The sequence below is a fragment of the Pipistrellus hanaki genome (genome assembly GCF_964339955.1).
Source record: "Pipistrellus hanaki genome assembly, chromosome: 18".
Classification (NCBI taxonomy): Eukaryota; Metazoa; Chordata; class Mammalia; order Chiroptera; family Vespertilionidae; genus Pipistrellus; species Pipistrellus hanaki.
Genome location: NC_140520.1, coordinates 7,736,054 through 7,751,050, shown reverse-complemented (window position 1 = coordinate 7,751,050; position 14,997 = coordinate 7,736,054). Strand labels below are relative to the sequence as shown.

Sequence of the window (14,997 nt, the reverse complement as noted above, 5' to 3'; positions counted from 1 at the left end):
GATCCTCTGCCTTCCATCATTAAAACAAGTTAATGAGAAATTAAAGAATAAAAAAAACTATGATACAGCCACTTTGGAAAACTATCTGGCATTTCCTCAAAAGGTTAAATGTAAGACTTACCATATGACCCAACAATTCTACTCCTAAATATATAACTAAGAGAAATATCCACACAAAAATATGTTCATATGATAAAACAGATAAATCAAATGTGGTATATCCATACAACAGAAGTTTATTTGGCTGATACAAGCTACAACATGGATAAACCTTGAAAACACATATGATTTCATCTATATGAAATGTCTAGAACAGGCAAATCTATAGACAAAAATTAGATTAGCAGTTACCTAGGGCTGGTGGGAATGGGAGGTATAAAGAATGATGGCTTGCTGAGACCGGTTTGGCTCAGTGGATAGAGCGTCTGCCTGCGGACTGAAAGGTCCCGGGTTCGATTCCAGTCAAGGGCATGTACCTTGGTTGTGGGCACATCCCCAGTAGGGGTGGTGCAAGAGGCAGCTAATTGATGACTCTCTCTCATCGATGTTTCTAACTCTCTATCCCTCTCCCTTCCTCTCTGTAAGAAATCAATAAAATATATATTAAAAAAAAAAAATGATGGCTTAATGGTATAGAGTTTCTTTTTTAGGTGATAAAAATATTCTAAAATTGACTGTGTTTATGGTTGCACAACTCTGTGAACACACTAAGAACTACAGAACTATACAATAAAAGTGGGTGAATTTATGGTATGTGAATCATACCTCAATAAAGTTATTACAAAAACAAAGAGCTAAAACTATAAAACTTTTACCAAAAAAAAATAACCCAACAGATTTGTGCCCATTGGTTAAGCAGACTTCTTAGAATACAAAAAGCATCATTAATTATAAGAGAGATGCAAATTAAGTTACAATGAGATATCACTGCACACCGGCCAGAATAACTACCATCAATAAATCAAAAACAACAAGTGCTGGAGAAGATATGGAGTTAAGGGAACCCAGTGCACCATTAGTGGCAATGCAGACTGGTACAGCTTCTGTGGAAAACAGTATGGAGTTTCCTAAAAAATTAAAAAATGGAACTGCTTTTTGATCCAGTGATCCCATTTCTGGGAATATATCCTAAGAATCCCAAAACACCAATCAGGAAGTATGTTTGCACCTCTATGTTCATAGCAGTGTTACTTACAACAGCCAAGATCTGGAACAGCCCAAGTGCCCATTAGTAGATGAGTGGATAAAAAAGCTGTGGAATACTACACAGCTATAAAAAGGAAGGAACTCACCTTTTGTGACAGATATGGGGATAATAATGCTAAGTAAAATAAGCCAGTCAGAGAAAGACAAATATCATATCTCACTTATATGTGGAATCTAATTAACAAAATAGTACCAGAATCATGGACACAGGGTACAGTCTGACAGATGTCAGAAGGGAGGTAGGAGCAGACATGATGAAAGAAGGTGAAGAGAGTAGCCAAAAAGCATATATGCATAGCCATGAACACAGACAACAGTGTGGTTAGGGCCAGAGAAAGGGGAGGGTGGGGTTTGGGTGGAGGAGGCAAAAAAGGAAAAAATGGGAGACATATGTAATAATGTCAACAATAAAAATTTCAAAAATAAAACAATTAGTAATATCCATCTTTCTCTGAAATCTACAGAGGTTCCCAAAGTCTTAGTTAATTCCCAAAAAGGGTCTCAACATCCAAACTGCTCTACCTTAGGACCTGACCTTGATCTCTACTTCTTAGGGCACTTGTAAAACACAAAACTCTAAATTTTGTGTGTATGCTTCTGAGAATACATCAACCAGGCTGGCATAAAATCCATGTGCTAGCATCTCCAGCTAAACTGCAGATTAGTCAAACATTCGATCCTTCTGAAATTGTCTAGCTTCCTTGTTTTTCTCATCTCCCCACTAAAGAGAATATTCCATAAATATCTAGTGGCCCATTCCTATACGGGAGACAAATCTCAGTGTCAGAGATTGCAACTTTAGTTAGCAGGTCAGCTTTAAATACGTGTAGATGTAGCCTTTTATTTCTAACAGTACTCAATGCCTTTTTTTTTTTGTTTGTTTTATCCTCACCTGAAGATGTTTTTATTGATTTTTGGAGAGGAAGGGAGAGAGGAAGAGAGAAACATCAATGTGAGGAGCATTTATTGGTTGCCTCCCATAAGCCTCGACAGGGGATCGAACCCACGACCTAGGCATGTGCCCAGACAGGAATCGGACTTGAACTTCTGTATGTATGGGATGGCTGAGCCACTCAGCCAGGACTTTTTTTTTACAGAGGCAAATAAAGCATACTGTGGCCAAGGGAAAATTAGGCAGACTGGGCAATCAGTGGCAATGAGGTTTGGAAGAGCAAACAAAGGCATTCAGGAAAGGGACTGGCACACGCCACCCAGAATTCAAGATGGGCTTCCTGCATATCTACAACAGCAACAGAATGGAAATGGGTAAAATGACTGGCATGAACTACGTTCAGAATACAACTAGGACCTTGGGAAAAACCAGAGTTAATCATTCACACAGCTAGCTCCAAAGAAAATGAAAAAGAACAAGGTCTGAAGAGAAATATATCACATTTGTGGGTTCTGAAGTGGACAGACAGAATTACCCCAATATTCTGGAGCACACCACTTTTTAATATCAATCTTACTCTATAGCTCTACAGAGTCAACAGTGAAAGATATGGCAACCAATAAAAAAACAAACAAACAAAACTTAAAACTGAAGGGACTAAAATTCAATTATGCTTATGCAGAAATGGGACTCAACCTGGTCGGGTAGCTGTTAGTTAGGGCACTGTCTCAATACACCAAGATTGTGGGTTCAATCCCATCAGCGCACGTACAAGAAGCAACCAATAAATGCATAAAAAAGTGGAACAAATTGATATATTGATATTTCTCTCCCTATCACCCTTCCCCTCTCTCTCTAAAAATCAGTAAAAATTTTTAAAGAAGTATAAAAACAAAAAGAACTATAGGATTCTTCATTACCATAGCTCACCCCTTCCACAATAAATCAAGTTTAGTGTCTTTGATTTATGTGTAAATCCACCTTCCTGGACCTGTTATAGTCACTTATTCTAGTGCTCTAACATATGTCACAAATGATAAGATTAGGGGAAACAAAAGCTCGAAATTTGAGGGCTGAACTGGGCTGACACTCACCACAAACTTTTCACCATTCTGCTCCACATGTTTGTATGTGGGGACCGATATGGGCACTGCTTGCTTTTCTGTGTAATCATAAAATGATTGTCCCAACGAGTCGTCACTGGGATCTAGGTTATCTGCCTCATGGGGAGGTACAGATAACACTGTCAAGATCAATTCCTTCTCGCCTGCTCGGATCAGGTCCACCACCTGCTTGTGTGTTGCCCCCTCAACATTCACGCCGTTCCTAAGGGGAAAAAGGGAGAAAGACAATCCCATAAGCCAGAAGGGTCCAAACACTTGGTATGTCCACCCTCCTGCCCCCACTCCAGTGTCACACAGAATGAACCATAAAATCAAAAGATTAATTTGGTTCCAGAAAAGCTGTTTATGTTTTTATAGATCACTAGAGGCCCGGTGCACAAAATTCATGCACTTGGCAGAGGTGTGGGGGGTGGGAAATGGGGGGTCCCCTCAGCCCAGCCTGTGCTCTCTCTCTTGCAGTCTGGGAGCCTTTAGGGAATCTCCCAGTGACAACATCTAAGCTGTAAGTGGAACATCCTTAGAGCTGCCGCAGAGACGGGAGCGGCTCCTGCCACCGCTGCTGCGCCTGCCAGCCAGGAGCCTAGCTTCTGGCTGAGCGGCCCTCCCCCTGTGGGAGCGCACTGACCACCAGGGGGCAGCTACTGCACTGAGCGTCTGCCCCCTGGTGATCAGTGCACATCAATGCAACTGGTAGTTCTACCGTTCGGTCAATTTGCATATTAGCAGTTTAGTATATAGGATAATGTGCTTCTGGCAGGGGGACGGGGGTTGGAAATAGGTGAGAGAACCTACCCTTCCTCTATGCCAGAATCCCACACACAGCTTCAGGAAAACAAATGGAAAGAGGGTGAAGCTGAGGAGAAAACAAAGCTTTTAAAGCTCGATAGTCCAATATCCTCATCCTATCATATATACGATACAAAGTGGCTTTTAATAATTCTGCCATTTGAACTGTATTCTGTCCTTTTTAAACATCCTAGAAATTCTGTTGAAAGGAATTTTCCACAAAACGCATTCCATTAATTTGTAAAGACGCAAAAAGTATGACTTAAGATAATTCTTTTACATTTATATCTGACTTCCCCCATATCTTCAAATTAGTCAACTTAATTTTGCTTTATGACAGGTTTCATTGCCTTGGGACTTAAATGGTTTATGTCTTCATACACATTAGTTTTTTAAAAGGCAGGGCGATAATCCCTTTAAAGTTAAATTATCTGATCTTACTTCTTTTGTTCTCCCAATCACTTCTATTAATCTGAGTTCTATCTACTAATATTCTGCTCTGTGCTAGCTTACTTAAAGCCCCGTGTTGTTAGTTCACACTAAAAAATATACATCTAAGGCTATCTAGTAAATCAACCTACTCACTCCCCTTCCTATTTCGCTGTTTAAAATGGCTGAAACTAGGAAAAGTATGAGGCTTGGAAGAACAATCATTTCGTCAAGAAAGATGCTGAGTCTCACAAAACTCACTCAGCAAACCGAACTACCTTCGCAGAATGCTGACCCAGCCTGCTGGCTCAGCAGAAACCACCGGGCAGCTGGCTGGCCCACAAGTTCCCTCCATGGCGATCCCAAGGGAGTTCAGAAATACATACCTGGCCTTTAGTCAGTTTGATAAAATCTTACCTACCCTTTAAGCTTTTTCAGTCCTGTCCCACACCATTACAGTTTTACCTTCCTGAAAATGACGCTAAGCTTAGTAATAAGTGTTCTACAAACTTTTCAATCACTGGAATTGTCTCTGTCAGAATCTGGTATCCAAAACATCCATTTGTTTAAACAGAACAGACAGATCACCCAGCTAGACTCCTTCCTTATTTTGGGTTTACAAATCTAGCCAGTAAAATTCAGCACTCTTGACATTGCACAACCTAAATAACTTACACACACGCACACACACGCGCACACACACACACGGTAATTTTACAACTAGCTAGCTCTCCGAGAAAATAAAGAACCCCTTCCACTGATGGAAATTTGGACTTTTAGAATTCAGGTCAGATCAGACTGACAACCAGGTAAAAATGGTCAACTCTGACCAGAGAGCGGGATAAAATGGAAAGAAAATGGGCTTTGGAGCTGGATCTACAAATCCCAACTCTGCCTTTTAGTATCAGAATTGGTCTTGATAAAGTTATTGAACCGTTTTTAGTGTTGCTTTTCCGCATCTGTAAAATGGGGACGATAAGAAGTCCATAATAGCGTCGGCGTGAGGATTAACGGGTAATAAAGGGTAACTTGCCTGAACACTCCTCTCAGAAGGTATAGAAAGGAAAGGAGTACTATGTACCTGTTGGTTATGAGGAGATTTTGGCTAAAGAAGAAATGGAAACCGAAGTAAAGTTAGGGATTGGCAAAAGATTTCAGCTAAATCTTTGGCCTTAGTAGAAGTTCTGAGAAAATGTTTTTGCTGGTAGAATAAAATAGAAAACAAAAGTTGGAAATCAATACAGAGAGCTTCATCTATCCCTAGGAATCTTATCTAGTGCACAATACCCGTTAGTTAAAAAAAAAAAAAGTGAGGAACACTAATACTTTGAGATGGAACAAAATACCACGGATACTAAAACAAGACTTCTATATTGCCCTAACCGGTTTGGCTCTGTAGATAGAGCGTCAGCCTGTGGACTGAAGGGTCCCAGGTTCGATTTCGGTCAAGGGCATGTACCTGGGTTGCGGCACATCCCCAGTAGGGAGTGTGCAGGAGGCAGCTGGTCGATGTTTCTCTCTCAACACTGTTTCTAATTCTCTATCCTTCTCCTTTCCTCTCTGTAAAAACACACACACACACACACACACAAAACAATAATATATACATATATAGAAGACTTTTATATTAATGCAATTTTATGAGCTGCACATTTGTGTGTGGGGGAGGGGGAAGAATTTAAGAATTGATCTCAAATCTTCCTTTTCAGCTCCCTAATTTTTTCCGTTAAAGAATGTTTAATTTGGGGGACTCTGTTGATAGGCTTGGGGAGGGGGGTCAGTGAACACCTACAACATTTGTATGTAAACTTGGATTTGTGTGTATTTTCCCCCCAGGAAGAGGGCCCACGGCTTGCATCAGCTTCAAAAAGGAGAAACGTTGAAAACTGTTGCTTCTAAGGCACCTCCACCCACTCAGTTTTCAAGTTAGAATACACTGTTCCTTGGGTCACTCACGGAAACAAGCCCCAGAACCATCACAGAAACCTCAGTGAGGCTTACTTCAAGGGCAGCCACGGGAGCACGGGGGCTGGCTCAGATCTCACTGCTTAGTAAGACAACGCTTCAAATGAGCTATAATCCCAAAAACCTCTTTTCAAAAGAAGGGAGAAAAGAAGAAAAGACTACCACTGACACATTCCAAACACACTTGCTAGTATTTACTTGGTGCAACTAAAGAAGGAATGCTGTACATTCCATGATTTAATAATAAAAGCTGGAAATTATTTCATTCTTCAGAGAATGAAATGATGTCAGTAAAAACCCCAGGATGTCTGATTTCATAAAGGGCCCTCCCTCATCAAGAATCAAGAGGCCTTCGGAGCCATAAAAATGTTTATATGACATCCTCTTTTTCCACAAGAATGCTACTACACCAGACGCAAACTAGGCGGGGCCCGATGAGCCATTCTGAAGGCATAAATGAATGTGAGCTAGAAATAAATGGTGCAGTCAAGGGGGTTTTCAGCAACACAGACTCTGGTTCCAAGCACAGGCTTGTGGAGTCAGACTGACTAGTGTACCATTTAACAGATAAGATGTTACAGTATTCAATCTCCCTAATTCTCCATTTCCCAGTCCATACAGCGGGTTTAATAATACCTAGAGCTATGAGTGTTGTGAGAACTAAAATGCGATGAAGCTAGAACACGGCAAACACTTCATAAATAGTAGACATTCATGTGACAGCATTTCTATCACTTGTGCAAGCAAGTTAGGTGGTACGTTGGCCTCCCAGTAATACAAGCCAAAATCCCCTTGCTTTTCTTCCGTCTTTGCAACATAATCTAGTTGAAATTCATTTGAAAATAAAGCATTGAGCTGTCTACCAAAGACAACGGGATCACAAGATCGACGCCTTCATATGACAACTCCATCAAAGAACCACTCAGTCCTACCCACACAAAAGCAGCTACTGGCCAGTAGGAGCAATCCAACAAAATTTTATTCCCTTAGGCAACTAGATGGTACTCAATTTGCTCTGTCTTCAGCACTACAAAAATACAATTTTAATAATATTCTCCTCTTTGTTTTTTTATCCTCACCTGAGGATATGTTTTTATTGATGAGAGAGAGAGGGTGGGGAGGGAGGGAGGGAGGGAGGGAGGGAGGGAGGGAGGGAGGGAGGGAGGGAGAGAGAGAGAGAGAGAGAGAGAGAGAGAGAGAGAGAGAGATATCAGCTGCTTCCAGCACACGCCCTGACCAGGGATTGAACCTGCAACCTTTTTTCTTTTTTTTTTTCTTTTTTTTTTTTTTTTTTGCGTATGATATGATGTTCCAACCAGCCTAGCCACCTGGGCAGGACATTCTCCTCCTCACTTTTTACGTGAGACCAAATTTGGCCCCAGTAGAAAAACTTTCAGCTAGCTAATGGGAGTGGCTTTACATAAGACTTTTATTCAACTAAAGTTAGCCAGCTGAGGAAATTGCAAAACTAATATAAACACTCCCAGAAACAGGAAAAAGCTCTAAATAGGCAGGATCTGTTTTTGTACAGTGCTTGTACAGGAAGCTGTATATAATGAAAGTAGATATGGGTGGAATATGACAGAGCCAATCATTATATGTACCATAAGAAGAAGCCATGCTAAGTGGTAAGCAAAATATTATTTCGACCCCTTGTGACATTCAAGAAATTAATTAAAAGATAATTAGTCCCTCAGAGGCAGCCTATAAAAAATGACAATGAATTCTTATAACTGCAAATAATTAAGATGTACTTTTCAATTTTGTAGGTTAAAACACAAAAACTGCATATCCATAGGAACAGTTCAAATAAAGAATGACAAAGCCAAGTTTTGCTACGGGTGTGAAAGAACTGGTGGCATAGTCATGCAACAAAAAGGACCAAACTACCAATATTGACAACAACATGGATGAATCTCAAAAACACACTGAGCGCCCTAGCTGGTTTGGCTCAGTGGATAGAGCGTCAGCCTGTGGACTGAAGGGTCCCAGGTTCGATTCTGGTCAAGGGCACATGCCCGGGTTGCAGACTCCATCCCCAGTGTGGGACGTGCTGGAGGCAGCCAATCAATGATTCTCTCTCATCATTGATGTTTCTATCTCTCTCTCCCTCTCCCTTCCTCTCTGAAATCAGTAAAAACATATATTTTTTAAACACACACACACACACACACACACACACTGAGCAAAAGAAGACAGAAAATAGTTTGATTAATATGGAAAACAGTAGGAGGTTCCTCAAAAATTTTTAAAGAAAACCAACTGTCTTAGGATTCAGCAATTCCACTTCTCAGTATACAGTATATATAGCCAAAGAAACCAAAAAACACTAATTTGAAAGAGTATGTTCACCACAGCATCATTTACAACAGCCAAGATAAGGAAGCAACCCAAGAGCCTCAATAGACGAGTGGATAAAAAAGTGGTGGCACATATATACAATGGAATATTACTCAGCCATTTAAAAAAAAAAAAAAAAGGAAACCTTACCATTTGTGACAGCATGTATAGACCTAGACAGTATTATGTGAAGTGAAATAAATTAGACAGAGAAAGACAAATACCACATGATTTTACTTAGATGTATAATCTAAAGAACAAAATAAATGAACAAACAAAACCAAAATAGATTCATAAATACAGTAAACAGACAATGGTTGCCACTCGGTGAAAAAGGTGAAGGGATTAAGAAGTATAAACTGGTAGTTACATAATAATCACAAAGATGTAAACCTGGGCATGTGCCCTTAACCAAAGCTGGGACCCTTCAGTCCGCAGGTTTGTCAAAACCTACAGAACTTTACAACACAAAGAACAAACCTTAATGTATACAAACTTAAAACAGAAACCAGTTAGTAGGTGGGGGAATCCCAGACTGCACTAGGAGAATCTAACTATTTCAAACCCCCTCACTGACGGTGGTGGGGAGAAAAGGCACAAGGCCTAAGTAACTGGAAATTAATGAATTCCGTAAGGCTAAAGGCAAAAGGGACCGCACATAAGTGCTGTACTCGTCAATAAAATTATTTCCCACAGGGTAAAAATTCTGCTACTGCTGTCCATGTGTACTGGAATTGGACAATTAAGTAAATAAAACGGTGGATGTGGGAAGCCAAGTGTCTCACTGTTAGTGTGGAAATGTACAGATCTACAAGGGGAGAGGATCAAAATGACCCATAAGTTAATGGAGTAAAGCCAGACAGCAGTAAGAACCCATATCTAACAGATACACACATATATTTCTTTGCTAGCTGAGAGGGCCAGAAAGAAACTATACCCTAGTAGCAATGACCACACCTAGCACCCAGGTCATTTGGAGAAAAGGGCTGATTCTAGGACTGGGACAGGAAATACACAGATGAGCGTGGGTCATTTTGTAGTGCCAGGAAATAAGGAAGCACTCAAAAACAAAACAAAAACACACACTGATGGGGATGTGGCAAAGGGCACAGGAGCCAACCATAAGAACTACCGATGAATGGCAAAAGCTAGAAACAGAGCAACAAAATAAATCATCAGCATCAGATTATGTATCCCAAAGTGTACGGTAAACATCCATGAGCCCATACTGATACAAATACATGACTGAATAAATGAATACATGGGCAGTAGACAAGACACTCTTCTCCCATGTAGAAGAATTCCAAAACAATTCTACAGACACTGCACTTGAAAGAAGGGAGCATAACTCCCCACTCCGTAAGTGTGGGCTGCGCAGTGAGGCCTACCCAAAGGGTATGGTCTGAGGAGTGGGAGAGGAAAAGGAATAGAGCCTGACAGCGGAGAAACCTGACAAACAATACTTCAGCCAGATGGTCACGGTTAACAGTCATAATGATGACAGTGTGTGCCCTTGATATGAACTGATGAAAATGGTACCTCTGTGATCTTCCTCAAAAACCAAACAAAAACCCAAGTCCAATCGTGAAAAAAATCAGACAAATTCCAATAATCAGGTGTCCTATAATATCCCTAACCAGTATTCCTCAAAACTGTCAAGGTCATAAAAATCATGGGAAGACTGAGAAGTTGTCACAGCCAAGATAAGCCTAAGGAGATGGGACAACTAAATGCAATGTCATCCTGGATGGGATCCTAGAACAGAAAGACGTTAGGTAAAAACTAAGGAAATCCTAACTAACTAAGGGACTTAGTAAATAATTAAGTATCAACATTGGCTCATTAATTTAAAGAAATCTACCATACTAATGTAGTGTGTTCATAATAGGAGAAACTATATAGGATGGGAGTGGGAAAGAGATATATGGGAACTCTATACTATCTGTTCAATTTTTCTGTAAATCTAACACTGTCCTAGAAAATAAAGACTATTAATTTTAAAAATTAGATTATACCTTGCATACAAAAGTATGATTTCAAATATTATAGGTGATTTTTCTGCCCATTTTCTTTGGTCTCCAAATTTTTTCCAACATATTTATATTATTTTTATAATTTAAAAACTTGCCGAAACTGGTTTGGCTCAGTGTTAGAGCGTCGGTCTGCGGACTGAAAGGTCCCAGGTTCAATTCTTGTCAAGGGCATGTACGTTGGTTGCGGGCACATCCCCGGTAGGGGGTGTGCAAGAGGCAGCTGGTCGAAGTTTCTCTCCCATCGACGTTTCTAGCTCTCTATCTCTCTCCCTTCCTCTCTGTGAAAAAAGCAATAAAATATATTTAAAAATTAATATTAGCCCATTACACCCTAAGAATGGCCAAAATCTAGAACACTGACACCAAATGCTGATAAGGCTATGGATTAACAGGAATTCTCATTCATTGCTGATGGGAATGCAAAATGGTACAGCCACTTGGGAAGACAGTTTGGCAGTTTCTTACAAAATTAACATGCTTTCGCCACCTGATCCAGCAAGTGTGCTCCTTGGTATTTACCCAAAGAAGTTGAAAACATATCCACACAAAAACCTACACTGAGATGTTGACAGCAGCTTTATCCAAAGTGCTGAACCTTGGAGAAATGAACTGTGGTAAGTCCAGATAGTGGAATATTATTCAGCACTAGAAAGAAAGAAAATATCAAGCCACGAAAATACACGAAGGAAACTTAAATGTATATTACCAAGTTATAGAAGACAGTCTGCAAAGGCTACATACTTTATGATTTCAACTATATGACAATCTGAAAGAGGCAAAACTAGGAACATGGTAAAAAGATCAGTGGTTACCAGGGCTTAGGGGGGAGAGAGAGGATTAAATAAGCACAAAACTGGGAATGTTTAGGAGAGTGAAACTATTTTGTGTACTATAATGGTGGATACATGTCATCATAAATTTGTGCAAACTCACAAAATGTACAACACCAAGAGCAAACCCTAAAATAAGCTGCAGACTCTGTGTCAATGCAGGTTCATCAGCGATAACAAATGTACCCCTTTGGTAGGAGATGTTTATAATGGTGGAGTCAATGCCTGTGGGTGGGGGTGAGGGGCAGGAGGTATATTGGAAACCTCTGTACCTTCTGCTCAATTTTGCTGTGAACCTAAAACTATTCTAAAAAAAAAAAAAAAAAGCCTGTTAAATTTTTTAATGTATTTTAAAATTAAGAATGAAATCTAATATATATCAAAGTAGATCTATCTCTGTTGTCAAACACTAAAATTCACGATTCCTTAGTGAATAATTCAAAACAAGATAGTGAGCTATTTCATTTCTGCCATGAAAATCAAACCAAGTTCTGAAATATTTAAATCAGAAAAATGCCAAAGCTTTAAACAGTTAAATAGTATTTTATTTTCACTTAGGAATTTAGATCCACAAAATAATTTCACTAATTGCCACTTATCCCTATTTCTTTCCCTGCCCACCAATAAAAATAAAAAAAATCTGGCTTCTCTTCAGTTATGATTTAATATAACCATTTTCTAGCCTGAACAACTGCTAAATATAATTAAGCAGAAAACTCTATATCAGAGTTATAATGTCTCAAAATTACCATGAGTTTGCTTTCTCTTACTGATTTCCTAAGACCACTGTCATATAATGCAACTAGAAGTCCAGTGCATGAAATTCACTGGAGGCTGCTGGCTGCCAGCTAGGGTCTTCCTTCATTCTATGTCACCCCCTGTTGGTCAGCGCACGTCAACGGGTTGGTTGAACTCCCAAGGGGACACTTTGTACATTAGGCTTTTATATTTATAGATACGTATGGCAGACTATTCTTTACTAGGAAAAGAGAATATAAAAAGTAAAGTATCTTGACTCAAACTATAGCCAAAAAAACCCCCACAAACAAACCAAAAACTCATCTTTATTCTAAGCCTCATCTTTAGCAAGGGAAGGGAAACAACAAATGTCAACTGTATGTGGACCAAATTAAATGCTTTCCAGCCCTAGTTCATAAATCATTTAGTTCTTTTAAGTGTCAAAAGCAAAATCAATACTTATACCGATGTTTTAAATACCTACATCCAGAATTTTAACACTGGGCAAGAGAGAGTATTCATGACAACAAAGTATGGCCCTGACAGGGCTGAGACACTTCGCACTGTGTCAATCAGCACCTAGTCTTCCCAAAGAGGAAAAAAGGGAATAAGTAACCTGTCAAACAAGCTGCTTACCATTCCTTGAACTTTTTACCCTTGGCTGGGTGTTCTAACTGATAAAAAATGCTGCCTGAGGCAGAAAAATACAAATAAGGATCATCTCTCTTTCAACCTTAATACCTCCAACCAGAGGTAACAAGGGTTTATTTCTTGGGAAGAAGGAGTACTCGATTCCTCAAACCTTCTAATTCCAAGGCAATCAGTTTCTGAATATAATCTACACAGGAAACTCATTTCTAAATAAATGACTCATATTTGTCATTCAGGGGGGAAATATAATAAGCCTTAAGACTTTAAGATATTTAAAAAGTAAATATGAAATTATAATCAAGCTATTCAAAGAAAATCTCATGGATTATCTGATAATTATCTGTAAAGCCAATGTAACCATTGATCACCAAAAACAAAAAGTTGTTCATTTCCCTCCTCAGAATACAAAATTCCAGTCTTGCTATAAACCTGTGTTCCAGGTTGCCAGGACACACCTGATTTAAACCTGTTGTCCTGGCATAATTAATGGGCCTATTTCATTTTCAAAAGTGTCAATAAACTATACAGTCCTCCTAATGTTAGTACGTTTTGTGTCTGGGCACTTGCACTTGCGAGTTTAGATAACTACGGGCAAAGAGGTATTTATGGGGATTGGGAGGAACTGCTCTAAGTCTGTTCATCCAATGGGCAAGGGAGAGCCGGGTGCCATCTTTGTTAACTAACCCTCCCTGGGTTTACTCTAGTATTGAAACTGTCAGTTAATCTGCTGGATTCCCACCCAACCATAAATGTCCTCAGGGGGAGGACTGCATTTCATTCAGCTTTCCATCCCCAGTATCTAATCCTGTGTCTGTCAGGCCATAAGCACTCATTAAAGATTTTCCTGGATGAATGAAGAAATATTAAGGCTAGTACATAAACACAATAAAGGTTTTCCTTCTAGGGGGCTGCAGCACATAAGGATCAAACTCAAGAGCTGTAAATTCAGCCATTTAAAACATAAGAGAAAGAGACAGAGATACCTGAGAAGCTGGATTGGAATGTGGAGTAAAATACATACACAAATTAAAGGCAACCAGCTCCTCACCAGCTGTCCCAGCTCTGGGTGTTGTCCTTCGTTCTCTTCTTTATATAGTACAGGACAGCCCAGGAGACTAGACGCTCTGAAATTCTTCTAATTCTAACAGTAATTTTCCTCTTTGACCTTGGACAAGTTATTCAACCTCTTCGGGTAAATAATTAAGTAAAAACTAAATTTTTCACAGGGAGTCCTGGGTGTTAATACACTTGTTCTGATCTCAAAAACAGAATAAAACCCAAACTTAGCAACACTACATTCAAAGCCCTTTTTTTATCTAACCTCAAGCACAACTGTCTACGAACAGCAATCTTACTTTATTTATTTATTTATTTATTTATTTATTTATTTATTTTAATCCTCGCCCAAGGACATACTGGGAGAGAAAAATACACTGAATTTAGAACCTAAAGACACAAGTTTAATTCTAGTTAACACTCATTAGTGCAACACCCTCCTTTCTTATGAAACAGTGATAATACTGGCACATTCATTCAATAAGTATATGCTGAATATTACCTTGTATGCGTCACTAGACATTTGGTGTGGGACAGAGGGGGCATATGGATGTAGCTTCTATCTTCCCTATGTCACAAGGCTGCTGTAAAGACCAAATGTAACAACACTGCAAATTGTAACACACACTTCAAGTAACAAAGTGGTATAATGATTATTCTACCTTTTCATCACAATCTTTATTACAACCGCTTAGCAATACTCACTGAAGTACAGATGATCAGCTATCATAGTCCACTACCTACTGAACTCATTTTCCTAAGAAGTGGAATTCAGGAGCCTAAAAAAATCAGTTTGTTACACAGTCTTAGCTCATGACTCTCAATATAACCATAAAGATAAAATGAACTGACTATTTAAGCCTGCAATGCTACTCGGAGAAGAGCTGGGTGTGGGCTGCATTACCCACACCTGGCAAGGAAGTTATATATAAAATAAAGATTTTGAG

General features: G+C 39.4%; 1 protein-coding gene across 2 annotated transcripts in view; it reads right to left on the bottom strand.

Moving 5' to 3' along the window:
- SNX27 (sorting nexin 27) overlaps nt 1–14,997 on the bottom strand; it is a 39,720-nt gene that overhangs the window by 19,272 nt on the left and 5,451 nt on the right. For both annotated transcript variants that reach the window (XM_084865189.1, XM_084865190.1), the window contains exon 2: nt 3,193–3,424. In XM_084865189.1, coding sequence (XP_084721315.1) covers nt 3,193–3,424 — 232 coding nt within the window. The remainder of the gene's footprint in view (nt 1–3,192; nt 3,425–14,997) is intronic.